A 21,901-nucleotide genomic window follows, 5' to 3' on the forward strand; every position below is an offset into this window, starting at 1 on the left:
CATGATGACCATGGGGCTGTCTCAAGTTGTTACTGGCCCAACACATAGGGCAGGGCACACCCTCGACTTGGTTTTTGCTCCAGATGGAGGAAGGGGTGGTCTGGAGATAGGGGGGTGGATATCACCCCATTGTCATGGTCAGATCACTTCCTGGTGAAGTTTAGATTTATGGCTCCAATCCTTCCCTGCAGGGGTGGTGGACACATTATGATGGTCCGCCCCTGGAGCCTAATGGAATCCACAGGATTCCTGAATGCCCTAGGGGAGTTCGCAGTAGATAGAGCAGGTGGCCCTGTTGAAGCCCTTGTCACGCTGTGGAACAGCAAAGTGCGTCAGGTTCTTGACACGGTTGCCCCCGAGTGCCCTCTCCGGCATTGTGAAGCCCGGCTTGCACCTTGGTACACCAGTGAGCTAAGGGCAATGAAACAGGCTGGATGACAGCTAGAGCACAAGTGGCGAAAGACGTACTGTGAGGCTGATCAGGCATGAGTAAAACATCATAACCGTGCCTACTGTGTGGCGGTGAGGCTGGCGAAGAAGGTCCACTTCTCTGCCTCCATTGCATCCTCAAGTAGCTGTCCAGTGGAGCTTTTCCGTATTGTCAGGGGTCTGTTGGCATCAATTCCAGGAAATGGAGTTTTAGACCCTTTAGAGGACCACTGTGAATTGTTTGCAAGGCACTTTGAGGGTGAAGTTGCTCACCTCCATAGCAATCTTGATGCCCCCTCCACATCTACTGTAGTCCCTGGTGAGGTGTCCAGTGCAACGTCTGCTGCAACTTCTTGGGAATGGTTTCAGTTGATGTGGCCTGATGACACAGACAAGGTGCTTGCGATGATGCGGCCAGCAACATGTCCTCTCGACCCTTGCCCTTCTTGGCTTATTAAAGCCTCCTGAGGGGGTCTGACCAAGTGGATCCAGGGTGTGGTCAACGCATAATTGCGGGAGGGAGTGGTTCCAGCCGCCTTGACAGATGGTGATCCGACAATTGCTGAAAAAGGACACCCTAGACCCATTGGTTTGTGACAACTACCGACCAGTTGCAAATACCCCCTTTTTAGGGAAGGTGATTGAGAGGGTTGTGGCGCAGCAATTGCAAGTACTCTTGGATGAAACAGATTATCTTGACCCATCCCAGTCTAGGTTCAGGCTTGGTTATGGGACTGAATCTGCCTTGGTCGCCCTGATGGATGACCTTTATTGGGAGAAGGACAGGGGGAGTGCGACCCTGTTATTTTTACTTGATCTCTCAGAGGCTTTTGATACCATTGACCATGGTATCCTTCTGGGCCAACTTGGTGAGATGGGTATTGGAGGTACTGTTTTACAGTGGTTCCGATCCTATCTTCAGGGTTGCTCTCACAGAATAGTATTGGGTGACTGTGTGATGCGTCCTTCCCTGGCTCTCCCTGTCAGGTTCCTACCTGCTCGTGGTTACTGCCTGTCTCTAGGCACCACCAGGGACTCCACCAGTCCGGACCGCTCTCTCTTATGTTTTCTCTCCCCGCTCTAGCACAGATCTCAACAGATCCCCCTGCTAGGCAACCACCAGTAACGTCCCAATACTAGTATTCCCAGAGACTCTGAATATTGGTATTGTTATTCTCTTCACTGCTGCCACCATTTGTTACAGTTCCCCTTCAGCCTTGGTCATTACCTTACCCTCCCTTCTGGTCTGTGAAACCCCAGCCAAGGATCAGGCCTTTGGTAAACCAAATTAAGTATTTATTAAAGATAACAAAGCTAACAAGATTAACAAGGTTTCTTCTTAAGGCACATAAGCATATGGTTTTACTCAATACTAATCCGAACTCCACCCCCCCTCCTTCTTCACTCTCTCCTGGCAAACAACTCTCTCAAACCCCACCAAGCAATCCACTCTTTCTCTTCTCCCCCCAGATTTACCAATTCACCACCTCACATTCACCCAGATTTACCTGTCATCCTTTCATTTATACTGTCAGCCATTTTAAACATTCAGCCAATCATCAAGCATTCTATTGCCCATTCACTCCCCCTCCTCTTTCACTACTTACCATGTATACTCTAAACAACCAGCACTTACCATATATACACTAATATATAGGAACATCACAGACTGCCTTTTGGGCCCCTGGCAGTTGTGCTGTGAGGTACTTGTCCCCCATGCTGTTTAACATCTATATGAAGCCCTGGGGAGTGGTCATCAGGAGATTTGGGGCGAGGTGTCAGGAGTATGCTGATGATACCCAGCTCTATTTCTCTGTAACATCTGAATCTGGAGAGGCCGTGCAAGCCCTGGACCACTGCCTGGACACGGTGGTGGGCTGGATGACGGCCAATAAACTGAGTCTGAATCCTAGCAAGATGGAGGCACTGTGGGTTGGTGGTCTCCGAGTTCGGATAATTGGTCAGTTCCCTGATTTGGATGGAGTTGTACTCCCTCTGAAAGAGCAGGTCCATAGTCTGGGGGTGCTCCTGGATCCAGCTTTGTCACTAGAGGCCCAGGTGACCTCCGTGGCTAGGAGTGCCTTTTACCAGCTTCAGCTGGTAAGTCAGCTGCGGCCGTTTCTGGCCAGGATAGCTTGACCACTGTTGTCTATGCACTGGTAACTCAAGGCTGGACTACTGTAATGTGTTCTATGTATGGCTGCCCTTGAGGTTGATCCAGAAGCTGTAGCTGGTGCAAAATGTGGTGGCAAGACTGCTCGCTCGTGCAGGGTATCACCAACATGTCACCCCGCTGCTGAAAGAACTGCACTGGCTGCCCATTTGCTACCGGGCCAAGTTCAAGGTTCTAGTTTTGGTGTACAAAGCCCTATAGAGCTTAGGACCAGGATACCTGAAAGATCATCTTATCCCTTATATACCCTGTCGATTACTGCGCTCTGCAGGTGAGGGCCTCCTGCAGATACCATCTTATCAGGAGGTCCATTCAGCACAACATAGGAAACGGACCTTTAGTGTGGCGGCACCTACCCTGTGGAATTCCCTCCCCTTGAATATTAGGCAGGCACCATCTCTGCTATCTTTTCGGCGCCTTTTGAAGATTTTCCTCTTTCAACAAGCCTTTTAAGTTGAGACCTATCCCAGTCTGCATCTGTGTTAGAATTGTTTGTTAATATTTTTTTTAATAATATGTTTTTAACCCTTTTTAAAAGATGTTTTTAATGTTTTGTTTTAATGTATTTTATGGTCTGTTTTTATGATGTTTTAAAGTGTTTTTAGTGCTTCTGTTTGCCACCCTGGGCTCCTGCTGGGAGGAAGGGTGGGATATAAATAAATAAATAATTGGTGACCATAAGAGGAGAATAAGCGCACAAGTGTTCTGCCTGACGTTACATCAAATCTCACATTTTTCTTCTCTCAACCTTATCTTATACTTTGGAAAATAAACAGGGTCAGAGCAAGGCATTGTCCTGTCCAAGGAAAGTGCCGCCTCCTCCTCTTCTCTGCCCGGCTTACCCTTCTCTTTCCTCCAAGGTGTCCGTTACTTTCTGGCTGCTAATGCAGTGACATTGATGGTCAGGCCTCAGCCCCTGCTTCCTCAATTCTCTTTTGATCTGAGGCCAGGCCGGTGGCCTGTTAGAGCAAAGCATTGTGGGCAATGTGGCCCAGGAGATTTATAGCTTTACTGATATGGTGAGACGTCGTTTTTGAAAATAGTTAAAAGTTTAAGGTTACTTTAGTCATTTAAAACTTTTAAGCAACCTTCTGAGCAGTAACAAACCTCTAAGGTTCATGAGCAAGACAGGATTTGAGCCAGGTCTTCCTGAATTTAAGGCCTGACACTCACTGATTGAGCACATGCTTTGCATGCAAAAGGGCACATGTTCAGTTGTTGGTGTCTCTAGGTATGGCTGGGAAAGTGTGTTGAGTGTACATCTGCACATCTGCAACATGCCTTTGGTCATGCAAATTGTATGCACATTTGCTTGAATGTGGTAGAAGACCACCCACTCAGCTAGGAATGCATCACTGATCAAAAAACAAAAAAGCAAAAGGAAGAAATTCTAGATGCTTGAAATGAGATTTATTCTCATGTGTTTTGGAACAAGTCCTTCTTTGGAGGCACTTTTTTTTTTTAAAAAAACAGCAATTTTAATCAAAAGTAAGGGACACTATAGTTAGTGTTAAAAGGTGCCCCCAAGGAAGGATTTGTTCCAAAATGCATCCAGTCTGGTAGAAAACACATGTTAGCACACTAATTAATATTTGCTTAAACTAAGAAAACAGTTTCTAATTGCAGCTGTGAGCATACTATGGTTTTCTGTGACAACAGCAGTTTACCAACATTCTGATCTAACATTTTACTGGCTATATATATAGTGATAAAAGGGGAGGATAGAATTTGGATGATATTGTGCTCCCATCACCCATATCTGACTTAGGGCAGAGACACACTTACTATTGTGCTAGTTCCAGAAATGGGGGCACACGACACTAGTCAAACTCTGCCCCTTTTTATTCTAAAACCTGGTTGGATCAGCCTGAGTGTTTTTAAAAAAATAATCTTCAGGCAAATTTCATAAATGATTGGTAGATCAACCCGTTGCCTCTCCACGTGTGGCCAGTGGAAACGCTTTGCTGTACGCTCAGATCTAGTGATTGGCCCAACGCTTTGCTGTGAGTGGTCCTGAAAGTTCTGAAGTCAGCAGTGGGAAAGGAAGGTGTGTCCAACTGAGGGCAAAGTTGCTTCAAAACCATTCTCGCTGCTTTTGACGTGACTAGGGTGCCCACAGCCTTACTCTTTGGGATGCCCTTTTCTTCTTGAGACCATACAATGACTCCTAGAAGGAGGTGCAGGGGGCTTAATAGGCTTATTGTACTTGATCCAGAGCTCAGTGATGGAGTGAGCTAACCCAGATAGAAGATACTGCCAAATGAGATGGGGAAGAAATTACAATACATTTCAAGCCAAAATTGTATTTCTACCATTTTCTCTTGGGAGATCTGACATAACTTTTTTATTTATTTATTAATGATCCATTTCTGTTTATTTTCTTCTTTTCCTCCCTGGGTCCTTGGAAATAGTGAAAGCAAGATCTTTATTTCACCATGGTGGCTTACCTGATCTACTTTCACTTGGGTCCTTAATTCCTTTCCAACTCAATTGCAATTGTAATCAGGGGCTTTTCATGCTTTTTTTTTTTTAAAAAAGGCCTCCATTATCCTAAACTAATTTCAAGTGCTCATATACCCAATACACTTCTGAAATGGACTTCTGAAAAGTTAAATCAGTCTGCTTTCTGCATTTAAACATAATCAGAAAGATGAAAACCTGGCAAGCATTGCTGACAAAGCATGGTCCTTTAGCAGAGGCTAATATTTGCTTAGTTAACACACACATCCCAAACGGTGGGAAGAAGGTATCTTTGGACATCTCATATTCCTTCCTCCACCCCCAGCTTTCTATTTTTATCTTTTGACTCATAATACAGAAAGAACCTCTTCCCCCATCTTTCCACACCTTGTTCCTCTTTTAAGTATAACTTCTTGGTTCTTAACAATGAAAATTGCTTAACTTTTAGCTGAAAAGTTGTATCCAATACATCAGAACCTCAGTTCCTATTTGCTGGGGACCAAGTATCTCTGTATATGGTCATTTGGGAATTCTGTTGACTGGATATGAACAATGGGATTGTTGACAATGTGATTTACAATGGTCCTACAATATTGTCTGGTGCTAAAATCTGTGTAATTTAATGTTGCTAGCCATACGTATTTGAAAATGTTTACAATATTCAGTATTTGGGCTGGAGAATGTGGAGGTAATATAATTGGCAGGGGCTACATAACGCTTGAAGAAGACATTGGAACAGCTAACTACCTCTAACATAGCTAAATGTAGGCCATAGGAATTGTTTCCCTTCCTCAGCAACACTCACCTTACACATGCTTTCAAGCAATACATCTCTCTTTCTGTGTGTGTGTGCGTGCGTGCCTCTGAGAGGAATTTTATCAGGGGGTACAAAGTTTCTTTTGGGCCCTTTCCCTTCTCCATTAGTCATTCTGTTTTTATCCACTACAGTTTTATGCCATGAGCTGTAGCCTATAAGGTCCAAAAGGGTATGGAAGACGAGAGAGGGGTGGAGTGGAGCGCTCTGTTAATTTTCTGCATTTAAGGCCTTATGCTCTTATACTCCCTCCACGATAAATATATATAAATAAAATAAAAGAGGGTCAGAGATAAGAAAGCACATTTGATTTGAACATCTTTGTTTATGCTATAATACAGATAAGGAGAAATAATTCACATTGAAACAAGGTAGATAAACTTACTATTTACTTTAAAAAAAGAGCTTTCCTGGCCTTTTTTGTGTGAAAAATTTCAAATCACAGCATGAAAATTAATTGTTCTGGCAATGTTTGATTCAATACTTAGCCTGGCCAAATCCACAAGACATTCCTGAGACATTGTAGACCTTAAATAATTCTTAATTAGCTTAAGTTTGCTAAATGACCTCTCTCCAGAAGCTACTGTTGCTGGAATTGTTAATAGTATTCTTAAGCTAACACAAACATTTGGAAACAGGTCACCAAGTCTGTACTCTGTTAACAAGTTCAACAGATCTAATGGCTGTAACTGTGCATTTACAAAATTTGCTTTACGTACTGAGGGTAAATGTTGCATTTCTTTTCCAAAATCATCACCATTAAGGTCAGCAGGATAGTGCTCTGATAAAGATAAAGCTTTTCTCTCCACATCACTTTCGGACATGGTGAGATATTTCCACAAGAAATCAAATTTTTCTGCCAACTGCTTAACAGCATTGAAGCAGACAGTTAATCCTGCTATAACATTGTCTACCAAAACGTAAAACACACACTTTCTGAAGTAGGCCTCTACTGGAGTATCATCTGTGTCATTTATTTCTTCCACGTTAGCATCAGGTGTGCTGTCGTCATGCGGCCTTGCCCTCTTGCACCTAACTCCATCACATCTACGGGAGAGTTTTATTTCTATATTTAGGTTTGACGCAACCAATTTGGCTTCATTCCACATGCATTTCCAGTTCTTTCGAAGTTTTGTCAGCTCTGTGAGGAGAGTTTGTATGTTTGCTACTGTATGTAGCATCTCTAGCTTGGATGACCTTGTTGCAAATATCTATGCCAGCTAATATTTTGTACCACACGGCTGACATTAACACACAGGCAAAAGATGTCACATATAATAAAACTCCATGGACTTCATTTCTTGTTTTGGCCGTCAAATTTAGTTCTAGGAGGTCTTCCAGTGCTAATTTAATGCCAGGAAAGTGAGCTGCAAAAGGCTTTACACATTCAACACGATCTGACCATCTTATTTCAGACATACCATGAAGAGAACAACCAATACGGTTTTGTAGTAATTCCCACTGCTTAGCACTGGAACTGAATAGGTGGTACACAGTTTGAATTGTTCCAAAAAAGGTTATTGCTTCAGGTATGCATTCAGCATCATCATTTCCACATAAGTTGAGTGTGTGACAACCGCAAGGTGAAAAAATTGCTGTTGAGCATTGTTCTTGTATTTTTGCTTGTGCGCCGTTGTATTTTCCGGCCATATTTGCCCCATTATCGTAGCCTTGAGCTCTACAATCACTGAGAGGAATAGCATGTTCTTTCAATGTATCAGTTATCAACTGAGCAATTTCTTCCCCTCTTTTGTTGCTACAATCTGCAAACTTGAGAAATCTTTCTTGAATCTCATACTGCGTTTCTTTTAAAAGTACGTATCTCAAAAGAAATGTTGTTTGTTCAATATGGGAAGAATCTGGTATGGAATCTACTATTATTGCAAAGTACTTTGCAGATTGCCTCTCAAGCAAAATGTGTTGTTTCACAAGATTCGAGCATTCTGCAATAAATTCATTTTGTGAGTCGGGACAGATAATGAACTTGAAGCCGCTCACTCCTTTTCTGTGACTCCTCTACACTTAGCACATGTTCCTGAAGGATGGGGTCCCACCTGGAGAGCAGTTCAATAAGTCCTAAAGTGTTTCCATTGTTTGAATCACCAATTCGATGGGATGAACCAGTAAATGCTAGACCACGTTCTCCCAAGAAGAGTACAACATCGATGATGCGCTTTAAAAGGTTGTACCATTTCACAGCTTCAGTTTTGATTGACGCTTCTAAGATGATGTCAGCTCCTGTCTCAGACAGCAGGCGCCTTTCTAGTTCTTGCCAAGCTAGGTAACATTCTCTGTGACTATTGCCTTTTTCATGTTTTGGGATCCTGTAGGAAAGTTTCCGCCACTTCCCATTAGAATCCCAGCCTTCAGTAGATGCCAGTGCAGACTTAGATGCAGAAGTGCTAGTCTTGACTGTCTTTTGCCAAAATAATTGACATGGAAAGCAATATAAAGCTTGTTTCTGTTGACTCCAGACAAGCCAGTCTCTTACATGTAGTTCTCCACTAGTGCTTTGAAATTTCAGTATGCTTTCTGGGAACACTTGATTGCAGGTGTCTTTTGGGAATGTTTTAGGCAGAGGAATGTGACCATTCCTAACATACTTTTCTATTTCCTTTTGAGATGGAAACTCGGTTGTTATACATCCAATGTCAAGGCCTACATTATGATTACTCCTCTCATCTTCCAAATTCACTTCCACATGCGTCTGTATGTCTGTTTCTTTCTGTTTTCCATTTTCATTTTCTGCATCTGCCCCTTCATCAAAATACTGTGCATGGTTACCCAAATCAACTGCTCCTTGTTTAGGGATGAGGTTTCCAACAGTTTCTTCTTGCTCCAATTCTGTAGGTGAGTTCAATGAAACTTTTTTTGAAGCCACACTTAATCCAAATTGAAAGAGCGTTTGTTGACCCCTTTTTTCATTTTCCTCTCGTTCTTTCTTTTCTTTTCTGGGCTCCTGATTTGTGAGAATACATTTTGGAGAGATGATTTTCTCATCGTGATAGGGTTTAAAGGTTCACACTGCTTACCTTATATGAGCCCTCAAACCACATTTTTCCTTTCCTACTAAAGGAGAAGGGTTAATCTAGCTTCCTAATGACCACGCCCTCTTAAGGTCAAAGTATCTCTTCCTCTTGTTACCTTGACCACTGAGCACGCTCAGTTTCTTCCAGAGTAAGTTTCATAAAAAATGAAAAAAAATCCTCAAGTTTGATTATTTGTATTTTCAGAATCCAACAGAAATACAAATATTTTTTTCAACAATGTTATGCTTTTTTGTACAAGTTAGGGGGGAAAGAAAAAAAAGCACCATTTGTAGCAGGCTTGCAGAATGGGAGCCAGCAGGAAATGACATAACAAAGGGAGGAAAAGGGAGCACCCCTCCTTTGGCTCCTGGGCCCCCTTTTTGACCCCAGGTCGAGGTAATATGTACCCCCTGCACCCCCCTCTCATGGGACCTGTGTGTGTGTGTGTGTTTGGAGCAGTGCATGTGGCAACCAGAGGCTCCTAATCAGAATTGCATTGCTGAATCAGATCAAGGAAAAATCTAGTCCGGAACCCTGCGTCCCACAGTGGCTCACAGAGAGGTCATTGAGATGAAAGTCATCCACTGCCTCTGAACGTGGAGGGCAAAATAACCATGCTAGCTAAAACAAACAATCAATCTTAACAAAGCAATCCTAATGCCAAAATACAACTTAAATAACATCCCAGAAGAATATAAAGATGAAATAAGGAACAGATTTGAGGCGTTAAACTTAGCTGAGAGAGAACCAGAAGAACGGATTGAAGGCAGAGCCATTATCAGGGAAGAATGGAAAAAAAAAACCTCTCGTTAAAAAGAAAGACCTCAATGGATGACCAAAGAAACTCTTAAAATGGTTAAAGAGAGAAGGAAAGCAAAAGCAAAAGGAAACAGAAACATGGTCAGCACCCTAAATGCAACAATACAGTGACTAGTACATATCTAGCCCAGTATCCTGTTCTCACAGTTGCAATCTGACTGCCTATGGGCAGCTTCCAAGCAGGACCTGTGTGAGTACTCTCCCCACTTGCAATTCCCAGTAACTGGTATACATATATTCAAGTATGAAATAGGCCTTGAGTCATTAGGGAGTGGCGTGTGTACATTTGAATTGCTTCTTTTCCATGGCAAAACACAGAGGTAGCAAATTGGGGAGAGGTTGGGCCCCACTGTTGTGCATTTTACCAAGAAAAGCAATTACTTAAAGCATGTGCTATCTTCAACTGTTTTGTACATCTTGTACTCCAGTATCTGTACCCAAATATAGAATGCAAAATGAGATGTTGCCAAAGACACCACTGCTTTGTGTATGCCAAGGAGTAGCACCCTTTGGAAAGGTGAGCCAAGCAAGAAAACAAAGGGGGCAGCAAACTGTCAACAGAGGTGAGGCCTCAGACTGGTGCTTGAATATGAAAATGTTTAAGATGCCCAACATGTTTGTCCTTAGGCTTCCTCAAGCATGCATGCATGCATGCATAATCTGCATCATCTTTTTGCAATGACAATACCTGCAAAATGTTCTAACTAAGGTGGAGTGCACTACTAGAGAGATCTTGGGAGTTTTGCTCATGAAGATATAGGAGAGCAATACAACACCCTCCTGATGATCTGTGAAGTGACAAGTGCTCTTTTGGAGCTGCCTTCATTGTGGGAAATTTGCTTTTTAGAACTAGAGTCACATGAATTTTGTTCAAGATAGACTCAATTCGGACAATTGACTTGTCCAGTGGTAAATGTGGGGAAATCTTAAGACTTTATAAAGCCCAAAATATTTCCCACACGTTAGAATGTGAGGCAAAAACATCACACCATATTTTCCATGCTAAGCAAAAATGTGGTAGAAAACCTGACTGCTGGTTGACTGTATAGGGTCACAGCCAAGAATTAAAACCCCAGTAGATGACTTAAGGTTTTCAATCAGTTTTGCTTGGTCTAGATTGCAGTTTTGTAGGGAGTTTTTTCAAAATTGTATGTTTTACATAGGAATGTCTTTTGATATATAAATAAAACTTCTGTCCTCTTTATTTGAACAGCTAAGACTCGTTTTGTAAATCATTGTGATCATTTCTGTTGAAGGGCAATATATAAATTAAAATAAGAAAACTGGCTAGAATTCAGTAGGGAAAAAGTGAAAGGAGCTGGAAAGAGAAATCAAAAAAGGGTAGTCCTATACACATATCTACTCTACAAGCTAAAGGGAGACCCCAGCTGACAAAGCTCAAGGTGAGCTAAGCAGCAGAGCAAGAAGAGGACCGAAGAAACTTTTAAAATGGTTAAAGAGAGAAGGAAAGCAAAAGCAAAAGGAGACAGAAACACGCTCAGAACCCTAAATGCAACAATACAGTGACTAGTACGTAGGGACAAAGAGAACTATTACAATAGTTATTGTATAGAAATAGAAGAGGACTACTAAAAGTGTAAAACAAGAGCCCTATTCCAAAAGATTAGAGAAATGATAGGGAAACTTAAACCAGGAGTAGGGATGTTGAATAATCAACAGGGGAACACACTGACTGACCGAGATGACATAAAAGGAAGATGGAAGAAATACACTGAAGAACTCTATAAAAGCGATGCAAGGATGACATTCATTCATGGAGGAACTGTATGATGAAGAACCAGAAATTTTAGAATACGAGGTAAAAGCTGCTTTTAAAATATTTGGAAGAAACAAATCACCAGGAACAGATGGCATACCAATAGAGTTGCTACAAGCTACTGAGACTAAATCTGTCCAAATTTTGACAAAAATCTGTCAAGAAATATGGAAAACTAAACAATGGCCCACAGACTGGAAGTGTTCCATATACATCCCAATTCCAAAGCAAGGGGATCCCAGGGAATGCAGCAATTATCGAACGATTGCCTTGTTATCCCATGCAAGTAAAGTAATGTTCAAGATTCTACAACAAAGGCTCTAACCATATATGGAGCAAAAAAATTCCAGACGGCCAAGCTGAATTTAGAAAGGGAAGAGGTGCTAGAGATCATATCGCAAACAAATGTTGGATAATGGAACGGGCCAAGGAATTTTAGAAGAAAATCACCCCGTGCTTTATAGATTACAGCAAAGTCTTTGACTGTGTAGATCATGAAAACCTATGGAATGCTTTAAAAGAAATGGGGGTGCCACCGCATCTGATTGTCCTGATGCACAACCTATACTCTGGTCAAGAGGCTTCTGTAAGGACAGATTGGTTCCCATTGGAAAGGGGGTGAGACAGGGGTGTATTTTATTACCCTATTTGCTTAATCCATATGCAGAACATATCCTATGGAAAGCAGGATTGGACCAAGATGAAGGAGGTGTGAAAATTGGAGGGAGAAATATCAATAATTTAAGATGTGCAGATGATACCATACTACTAGCAGAAACCAGTAATGATTTGAAATGAATGCTGATGAAAGTTAAAGAGGAAAGCACAAAAACAGGACTACAGCTGAATGTCAAGAAGACTAAAGTAATGACAACAGAAGATTTATGTAACTTTAAAGTTGACAATGAGGACATTGAACTTGTCAAGGACAAGTTATTTACAAAAATGGAGACAATAGTCAAGAAATCAGAAGAAGGCTAGGACTGGGGAGGGCAGCTATGAGAGAACTAGAAAAGGTCCTCAAATGCAAAGATGTATCACTGAACACTAAACTCAGGATCATTCAGACCATGGTATTCCCCATCTCTATGTATGGATGTGAAAGTTGGACAGTGAAAAAAGCAGGTAAGAGAAAAATCAACTTATTTGAAATGTGGTGTTGGAGGAGAGCTTTGTGGATACCATGGACTGCGAAAAAGAGAAATAATTGGGTGTTAGAATAAATTAAACCAGAACGATCACTAGAAGCTAAAATGATGAAACTGAGATTATCCTACTTTGGACACATCATGAGAAGACATGATTCACTAGAAAAGACCATAATGCTGGGAAAAACAGAAGGGAGTAGAAAAAGAGGAAGGCCAAACAAGAGTTGTACTGATTCCATATAGGAAGCCACAGACCTGAACTTACAAGATCTGAACAGGGTTGTTCGTGACAGATGCTCTTGGAGGTTGCTGATTCATAGGGTCCCCATAAGTCGCAGTCGACTTGGAGGCACATAACAACAACAAATCACTAGAAGCTAAAATGATGAAACTGAGATTATCCTACTTTGGACACATCATGAGAAGACATGATTCATTAGAAAAGATAATAATGCTGGGCAAAACAGAAGGGAGTAGAAAAAGAGGAAGACCAAATAAGAGATGGATTGATTCCATAAAGGAAGCCACAGACCTGAATTTATAAGATCTGAACAGGGTGGTGTACAACAGATGCTCTTGGAGGTCAATGATTCATAGGGTCACCATAAGTCGCAATCAACTTGAAGGCACATAACAATAACAAAGGTCACTATGCGCTAGGAGCCAAATCCTGAAAGTATTTATAACTTAAGTGCTGAATTCTAGCAGGGAAGCTTGAGGGAACACAGTAAACCAGACTAAACTCTAATTTTGGAGAAGGGATAAAAAGGAAACTCCACCAGTAGTTCAACATTAGTGGGAGAGTCAGCTGTTTTAAAAAGGCTTACCTTTCCTTAAACGCCCCCCTGCTCTGTTTTATTAGGTTAAAAAATGTTAGGCTATTGTAGTTGGGGGAAAAAGACTCTCCTGAAGGTTTTAGGTTTCTGTTTAGATTAAAAGCAGCTAAAAGCTACTCTAGTTTGTTCAGGCTAGAGTGCAAGGCGAAATTTAAAACTACAGGGAAACTTGTATTATTAAAATTGTTTTGTTAGCAAATGAAATAAAAATAAAATAAAAGCCAGTTAGCTTGGTAGACGTTTTTAAACAGGCCTCTTGCAGGAAAGAACACTGAGCTAATCCCCAAGGAGTAAATCCCCAGTTGACAGTTGAGCCACCAGACTCACTAAATCAGCTACCTTTGTTTACTTCCCGTTGTTCACTCTCTAACCCCAAGGGGGTAAACTGCCTGAAAGCAGGAATTTAAGCCACACCTGCTGAACTCATTGGCTGGCAATAGCATCTGGGAGGAACTAGCCACACATATAAACTTAGAAAAGCCTAATGAGGGAGCCTCAACTGGCAATGCATCAAAGTGAGTTAAGCAGCAGAGTGAGTTTGGCAGCAGGGCAAGGACCCCAGTGTACCCCAGTTTGTTCACCTGTACCTCTGTACCTTGACCCAACCTTTCAATAAACTACAAAAACAGTTATGCAGTAGGAAGCCAGCAAGGTTGGGTGGCTTGTTTTGCACTGTCTGTAACATGTACAACTATCTACCTGTTGTACAGAAGTTGGGAGTGTGCCCTCAGAGCAATGAGCTCCTGGCTCTCCAGGAACCAATTTTTTTCCTTGAGGCCAAGGTGGATGACCTGGAGAAACTGAGTGAGGCAGACAGGTTTGTGGATGAGGCCTTTGGAAACATTATAGCTGTGTGAATACCTGAATGAATGGGTGGTAAAATGGCAAAGGCAATTCAATGTAAACGAGTGTAGTGTTATGCATATTGCAGCAAAAAAATCTTAATTTCACATATACGCTCATGGGGTCTGAACTGGTGGCAACTGACCATGAATGAGACCTTGGGTTTGTGGTGGATAGCTCAATGAAGATGTCATCTTGGTGTGCAACAGCTATGAAAAAGGCAAATTCCATGCTAGAGAATATTAGGAAAGGTACTGAAAATAAAACTGCTGATACCATAATTCTGTTATTTCTTGTTGGACAGTTGTTACATTGGCCTGTTCATGATTTCAACTAAAGAAATTTTGTTTACTTTTAAATATTTGGAAAGCTTACTCCAGAATAACAAAGCGATCCATGCCCCCCCCTTATGCTGGGCTGGGTGGTTTGGATTAAGCAGAGGTGTCCCTCCACTTGGATCAACTGTCCCCCCCAGCTCCTGGCTTTCCCTTTCAGTCCACCAAATGTGTGGGAGACCTGCTGGTGGTATCCCAGCTAGCAGAGCCCAGCATTTAAGTAGCTGAGCTGACCCCGAGCCACTCTCACAGCCAGCATTCGTCCCATTATGGTCCTGATTGTTGCACCAGCCTGGAGCTACTGTAGAGATCAGGATAGATCATTTTACCTTCGATCTTTCACCACAATCAAGATTAGCATGGTTGCAGGTGTGGCATTCCAACAAGCTTTGTGTCCAAAGCCTTGTAGACCGACAAAGCAGAAGTTATAAAAGTATATAGCAGAGCACATTGTACTTCCCTAAACAAAGAATGAGGAAGGAGAGGGTGTCTTGGCTTCATAGCAACAGAGCAAGTCAGTAATTAGGGGTGGAGCAACAGCAACCACAGAATGCTAACAAAGCCAGCCATGATTGTCTGTATTGTTTCATGATTTTGGCCCACATTTCAGAAGCAAATCCTGCATGTAACATTTGGCAAGTTGGTAGCCTATACCCCAAGATATATACTAGCATTTTTCTCACCTGGATTCCCCCTCCCCTTGAATATTATAGACTAGAAGCACTCTAGGCATGGGTTAGACCACTTCGGCGTGATGGTTTCTTATGGATCATTTTCTTTATTCCTCCTGAACTCTTTGACAGGGCATGGGAAGTCAGGGTTTCAACATGAAAATAAAATACTGCTTTTCCCTTCCAAAATCAAACACAGAACTTCACAGTGGAAAAAGCAACTCCAGCACATGGAATTTTGAAAGTTATCACCACAGATCATAGTTCTACAAAAATCAGGCCCATTTTGTTGACCCAGTGTTAATGCTACACAATTCTGAAATGTGCTCTCTTGCATAATAGTTTCCTCTTATCCTGCTCTGAGCAGTCTCGAAAGTGAAATACAAAAAACATGACATATGTCCCTTTAATTTCATGATAGTTTTAATCAGGTAATTGCGGAAAACATTGAAACGTAAAACTGTTTTATGATATTATCCAGTATGTCAACTTACAAAGGGTATGATAACAAAACAGCTAAACTCAATGTGTATTTACATTATGTACTCAAGGTAGCCAGCTATACTCTTATAGATAAAAAGTAATACATCTATGACATGGAATTAAAACTTAAACCTACGTCATTTAGTAGAAAGAGATAGCAATTAAGATTGTAATGGAAGTAATTACAAGTGAGGCACTTTTTGAGGTCAAGAAGGTGGAAAGCAAATGGCACTAGGCAAAATATTCACAAAGAGGGGAAGAAACATACAGTATGTACAGGTTATGCTGCAGCTCCCAATATGAAGTTTTTTCCACTAGATGTTTTCTGAATTCTCAAAACTAACCACAACTATTGCAATTAAGAAGCTTCCGGGGCAGGGTGGGGAGAAGGATGCCATTTAAATGCTAATCAGTGCACCAAAAAGCATATGTAAGTTTTAACCACCAGGCTGCTAATCTTAACAGTGCTAATTGGACTACTAAATCGTCTCCTTTATTCTTCTCCCACAAGAGCATATGGACCACTGGATACTCCATATAGACAGTGTTCTATGTTCTCTGGAGATTAAAATACTAACACAAACATTGTGCATTATTTACATGGGAATTAAGGTTTTCTTCCATGTACAGGATTACCCACAGAAGGGTGACAGGAAGAAAAATTGAAATATTGTATTCCAACATGCAAAATATTTGACATTGTGAAGTTTGAAATTGTGAAGTTTGGCTGATAAAAGGCACAGGAGTGATGGAGACAACCCTACTCTATGCTCTAGATCCAAGTTTCTCAAATGTTTTGAACTTGGGTTCTATTTTTAAACTTACTGTGTCTTCTGAGGTCTCCTAATGCAGCAAGAACAATCTCTTTCACAAGTGAGAATGCAGAGCTCCCTTTATGCAGTCAAGATCCTTGCCATGCGCAAGGATCTATATACATTGGACACAAATCTTAACATTGGGTTGAAAGAGGAATAGAACAGGATTTCCCCAAAAGCAATGGACAGAGAAACAAAATAGATTTTACTGAACTTTTTTATTTTTCCTTTTTATTGGGATGATGAGATTGTAAGGGTGAAGCTACCTCCTAACAACTTTAATGTGGATCACTCAGGGGTCCAGGAAATTGACTCTCCCCAGGTAGGGGAGGGAAAACACTACCAACTCAGGATCCCTCCCACTGAACTTAATTCTTCAGGGGTCTAAGTTTGAGAACTACTGGTCTAGAGTTTTCTATATGAAACAGAAACCTAGGTTTTGGGGAGATTTTTTGGTCAATAACTTTTTATTTTGGTTTGAAATATTTGCACAATGCCTAACAGTAAGAATGTCTCATTTTATAATATTGGACTTCCAATAGGGCATGTCTGTTTTGTATTCAGTGGTGTCTAGAACAACTTCAAATCACAAAATTGCAAGGATCTTCCTTGGGAAGGACCATAGCTCTGTGGTAGAGAATCTGCCTTGCATGCAGAAGGTTCCGGGTTTAGTCCTCAGTATCTCCAGGTAGGGCTATGAGAGAATCCTGCCTGAAACCCCGGAGAGCCACTGCCAGTCAGTGACCGTAGACAATACTGAGCTAGATGGACCAACAGTCTGACTCACTATAAGGCAGCTTCATATGTTCCTATGCTCCCCTCCCCCAATTTTGGAATTAAATTTTTATCCAAATACCAGAAAGTAGCTTAAATTGATGTTGGTTATGCTTTAGGACAATATGCATTTTAACCAATTAATGCTTGTATGACTGAAGCCAAGGTTCCTAAATCACGTTTGTCCAGTAGGTGGTACCCTAGGATTATAGCTGGCTGCTTTCACCTCAGACAGAACACTTCCTTCCACCAGATAGCACCTTTCAGGAGGCTGGAAACTGAGCATCCTATGGTTATTACTGCACATGAATATATATAGGCTTGGAGAAAAGTCCCCCATGACTCTATGCCTTAAAAAGCACCTGAATTTACATACTTTATAGCAAGCCTTTATCTGTTGAGTCTTAGTCCTTAACATAAGAAAGTAGGACAAAAAGATAAAATGCACACAGGGGTCACATTCCAATTTAAAGTTAAAAAATATTTCAGTCCACTGAAATCTATGAGATTAAGGAAAACAACTCCATGGTGGAATCTCACTTCAGGAATTAGAATTAATGGATTGATACGTGAAGGCCCAGTGGTCTGTTCTAGGGAGAAGGGCCTATACCAGTCCTGGCTTAATCCCTGTCATCTCCAATAATCTCACATAGCAGGGCTGGGAGACTTCTGCCTGAGATCTTGGAGAATAACTGCCAATCTGAGCACAGAGACAGATGAACAAACGATCTGACACCATATAAGGCAACTTCATATGTTAATCAGATTTGTGAGCTGGCACAGTTTAAGAAATTCCCGTTAAAGCAGAAGTCTAAACATACAGAACTGTGGCCAACATCACATGAAATCAGATACTGAACCAATGAAATTATTTCAAATTAGATCAGTGGCAAATAACACAACCTATCTATCAATATCCATAGTAATTTGTATTTCTAAAAAACAAAATAGGAATAATTTTTCAAGAGTAAAGGATAGTAAACATTTAGCAGCAAAGTGGTTAAATATACACTGAAAATATTAATGCACGTATTCAGTAAAAATATTAAAGCATATAAAGTTTCATTACTACAGGAACCAGGAGTTGCACTATGCTGATGACTTCTCATAGGAAATTGTTAATTTGTCTCTTCCCAAAGTATCCACATATACATGTGTATACATATGCACACGCACACAGAGAGTTCCGAAGGACTTTTCTGTACAGCCAGCAAGTTCTTTTCTCAGGTTGTTGATACCATGCTCCATTTTTAATTAAAAACATAATGCTTTAATAAATGCTGTTCACAAGATGCAATTCCTATGTCAACAGTGAAAAGCAGTTTACTTCTCTCTGTCTTTTCGTTTTGAAAAAAGTTAACAGTCTATCGAGGCAACCAAGTTTAGCTGAATATGTGAAGCATGAAATCATCTGGAGTAGCAGCTTTCAAATATATAAAACGAAAGGACTTTAAGGTTGCTGCTACAGTGTCACATTTGCTGACTTACGTTATCCATTTTGGGGTTTTTAAAGTACAAAACTTTAAAGGAGCTCTTAACTTCTATAGTTATCAATATATTTGTCTTCTTTTCAATGTGAAATAATACTTCAAGATGATCTATGTACATAATGTTGTCAGTTCAAGCTGTCATATAAATATATATGCTTTCTTTTAAAAAGTATTTTACAGATAGTGTTATATACAGTTGTTCAGTTTGATACCCGGGCTCTGGAAAAGGGATGGGTCAGAAGGAATCCTATGACTGCACATGGTTTTTGGAACAAAATAAAACCAAAACATTTCACTGAAAAATGCACAGAAATTTTAAAACGGTAGTGTGCAATTACAATTTTAATAGTAAGAGCATATTAAATACATGTTTTATCCCTTCCCCTCCACCCATTGACCTTCTTAAATGAATGACTGTTTCACTGCTTTAGAGAGTTTTATTAATAAAAAATCTGTATGCTCTGCTATGTTGTTATATGATAGATGACATTTAGAAATTCCCCAAAGATGGTATTTAGAAAACATGGTCAAATCTTTAGTTAAATATTCATTATTAATATGCTACCACAAAGACAAAGTAAAACCGACTTTCATTCATAAGAAATTCACTTGCTTTATCCTACCTGGTGCTACAATATGATATACAGAATATTTGACATTTTTGCTAGGCCAAATGAAATTAAAATAATGACACTTCTTTGTTTCCTTACCAGTTTGAAGTAATAACTGGTACTAAGTTGAACAAAATGATAAATATGAATTTTATGATAATTACCTTCCCCAAACATTGGTCATGAACATTTTCTGAGGAAACCCTAGAAGAAAATTTGCTGGTTGAGAAAGAGGGGAGAAACACTCCTTTGCCATTACATTGAAACCAGAGTAATTTATATATAAAAATAAATGTTATGTTTTTATAAGAGCATTAGACAATTATACCTGTGCTTAACAAAACATTGGTCATTCAAGACTACAATAATTAAAATTTTAAAGGCTTTCAGATTACCAGAATGTACAGAGGAAACTCAATACAAAAATGTAGTTGAAGAGAAACAAGACTGAAAATATTGATTTGTCCATCTTGAATAGAAATGCTACTACGTTAACTAGTTAAATATTGAGAAATACTATCACTGGAATGTGACTGGAAACATGGTCCATAACTGCTTTGCAATTGGAAAGGGGAAGGAAAATTTAATAATTCGTACCATATATTTTGTTAAATATAAACATTTGTTATTTGTACATAAAGTTGCTTCCAAAAACTATTTATAAGCAATTTAGTTGCACTTAAAATCAATTTCGTTTCTTGCAGCTGACAAACTTTTACTTTCCTTAGTTTTAAATCATCTCTTGCTATTGCAGGTTTAGTTAATTTTTCTGTCAAATAGATTATTCAGAGCCCCCACCACCTAACTACAAAATGTACAAATTGCTGAGGTTGATCCCTTATAGTACAAACTTCAGTTTATACTTATTTCAACCACCAATCGTAAGCAAAGGTTTTCCTTTTGCAAGAACTCCATCACAACTTGCACCATGCACTTAAAAGCAGATTAGGCATGGCTAGCATTCCTACAATGCAACAAGTTCCGATGCTTCTTCCACAATAGGCCTCTTGTACATGATAGGTTTCCCTTCTGCTTGCCAAGTGCTTCCACAAGTTAGATACTTCCTGAAAATAAAGACTTCTCTGCCCAATTTGGCACCTCACTGGTTCATCCTGCAGCTTTATGCTTTCCTCCACAGCATCCACAGACCTCCCCACAGTGGTGGCATGCTCTTAAGGGGAGGTAGCAGCACATACATGGTGCAATGAATGACAAAGTGACAAGGGCGAGCCATCGTAAGCAGAACTTGTCGTCACTAGTGTCACATGAGCAGGGGTCAGAGAAATCTCCCTCCGAGTCTGACATGCAATGATAGAGCATGCTCTCCGCACAAAGCATGCAACTAACATGGTATATGCATCTCTTAATAGGATCTGGAGCATCCTGGCATTTGCCCCGACCATTCTCTTCATGATTAAACCTTTCCTGGCAGTAAATGCAGCGAGAGCGCTCACCATCCTCTTTCCTTCTGGTTGATTTTTTCAATTTGAACGAGGAAGGTTGCGTTTTAAGTACCACAGAACTCTTTGAATCTTTTAGTGAATTCAACTTAGTTCCATCCCCAGATGGGTACAGGTAGTCTGATTTTTTATTATCTGTCTTAGGACACTGTACTGAGGAGTCTGCATCATCCCTATCCAAGTCATTTTTCCACATGTCTGGGTGTCTATAGTCTGCATAGCGGCGTATTAAAATATCGCGAGGATTTATTCGAACAATTTCCTCGTCGTCCTGAAAACTGACATTCCGGACTGGTTTCAGGGGTATCTGAAAGGAAAACAAAAGACACTTTGTATTACATGTCAGTGTGACACAATCCCTCAGCACAAACTGATGATTAAGTACCAGAGTGCTTTATTGTTAGGAGGCTCCATCTTTGTTTTCTATAAACTGAACTGAAGAAATTTTGACAAAGATCCTGGGCAGAGCAATCCAAATGATTGGCAGGGGGTGAGGGTGGGGAGGAAGAGCTAATGGTGATGAACTGCCCTTTCCAATGCCCTACTGGACTTGCATCGGTAGGATGGAAAGTGGTGGCAGGGTACATTCTCCCCCCTCTTCTTGTTCTATTTTTTTTTAAAGTTTCCCTCTCAATGGAACAAATAGGAGGGAAATAAACTAAGCCAGTTCCAGGTCAGGTGTCATTTCCCTTGCTACTGGGGCATACTAGAACCTCCCACGTGCCCCCAAAAGCTTCCTTTTTGCCCTTTCTGATGTGGGAGAGGAACAAGCTGTGGATCTTTCTGTGGCCTTAAAGAGCAGACATCCAAAGATGTACCTCCCTCTCTTGAGAGAGATCCAATTGTGCCTATGATCCCAGCGATACCCTCCCAGGGCTCATAGGATTGCAGTCTATGGAAACATATTCATATTTAATGTTTATCAGGCATCTTA

General features: G+C 40.7%; 1 protein-coding gene across 1 annotated transcript in view; it reads right to left on the reverse strand.

Moving 5' to 3' along the window:
- Nucleotides 1-15,773: 15,773 nt before the first annotated feature.
- SPRED1 (sprouty related EVH1 domain containing 1) overlaps nt 15,774-21,901 on the reverse strand; it is a 99,122-nt gene continuing 92,994 nt past the window's right edge. The window contains exon 6 of the mRNA XM_061611505.1: nt 15,774-21,274. Within this exon, the coding sequence (XP_061467489.1) occupies nt 20,615-21,274 (660 nt within the window). The 3' untranslated portion in view covers nt 15,774-20,614. The remainder of the gene's footprint in view (nt 21,275-21,901) is intronic.

Source organism: Rhineura floridana, chromosome 2 (genome assembly GCF_030035675.1).
Source record: "Rhineura floridana isolate rRhiFlo1 chromosome 2, rRhiFlo1.hap2, whole genome shotgun sequence".
Lineage (NCBI taxonomy): Eukaryota > Metazoa > Chordata > Lepidosauria > Squamata > Rhineuridae > Rhineura > Rhineura floridana.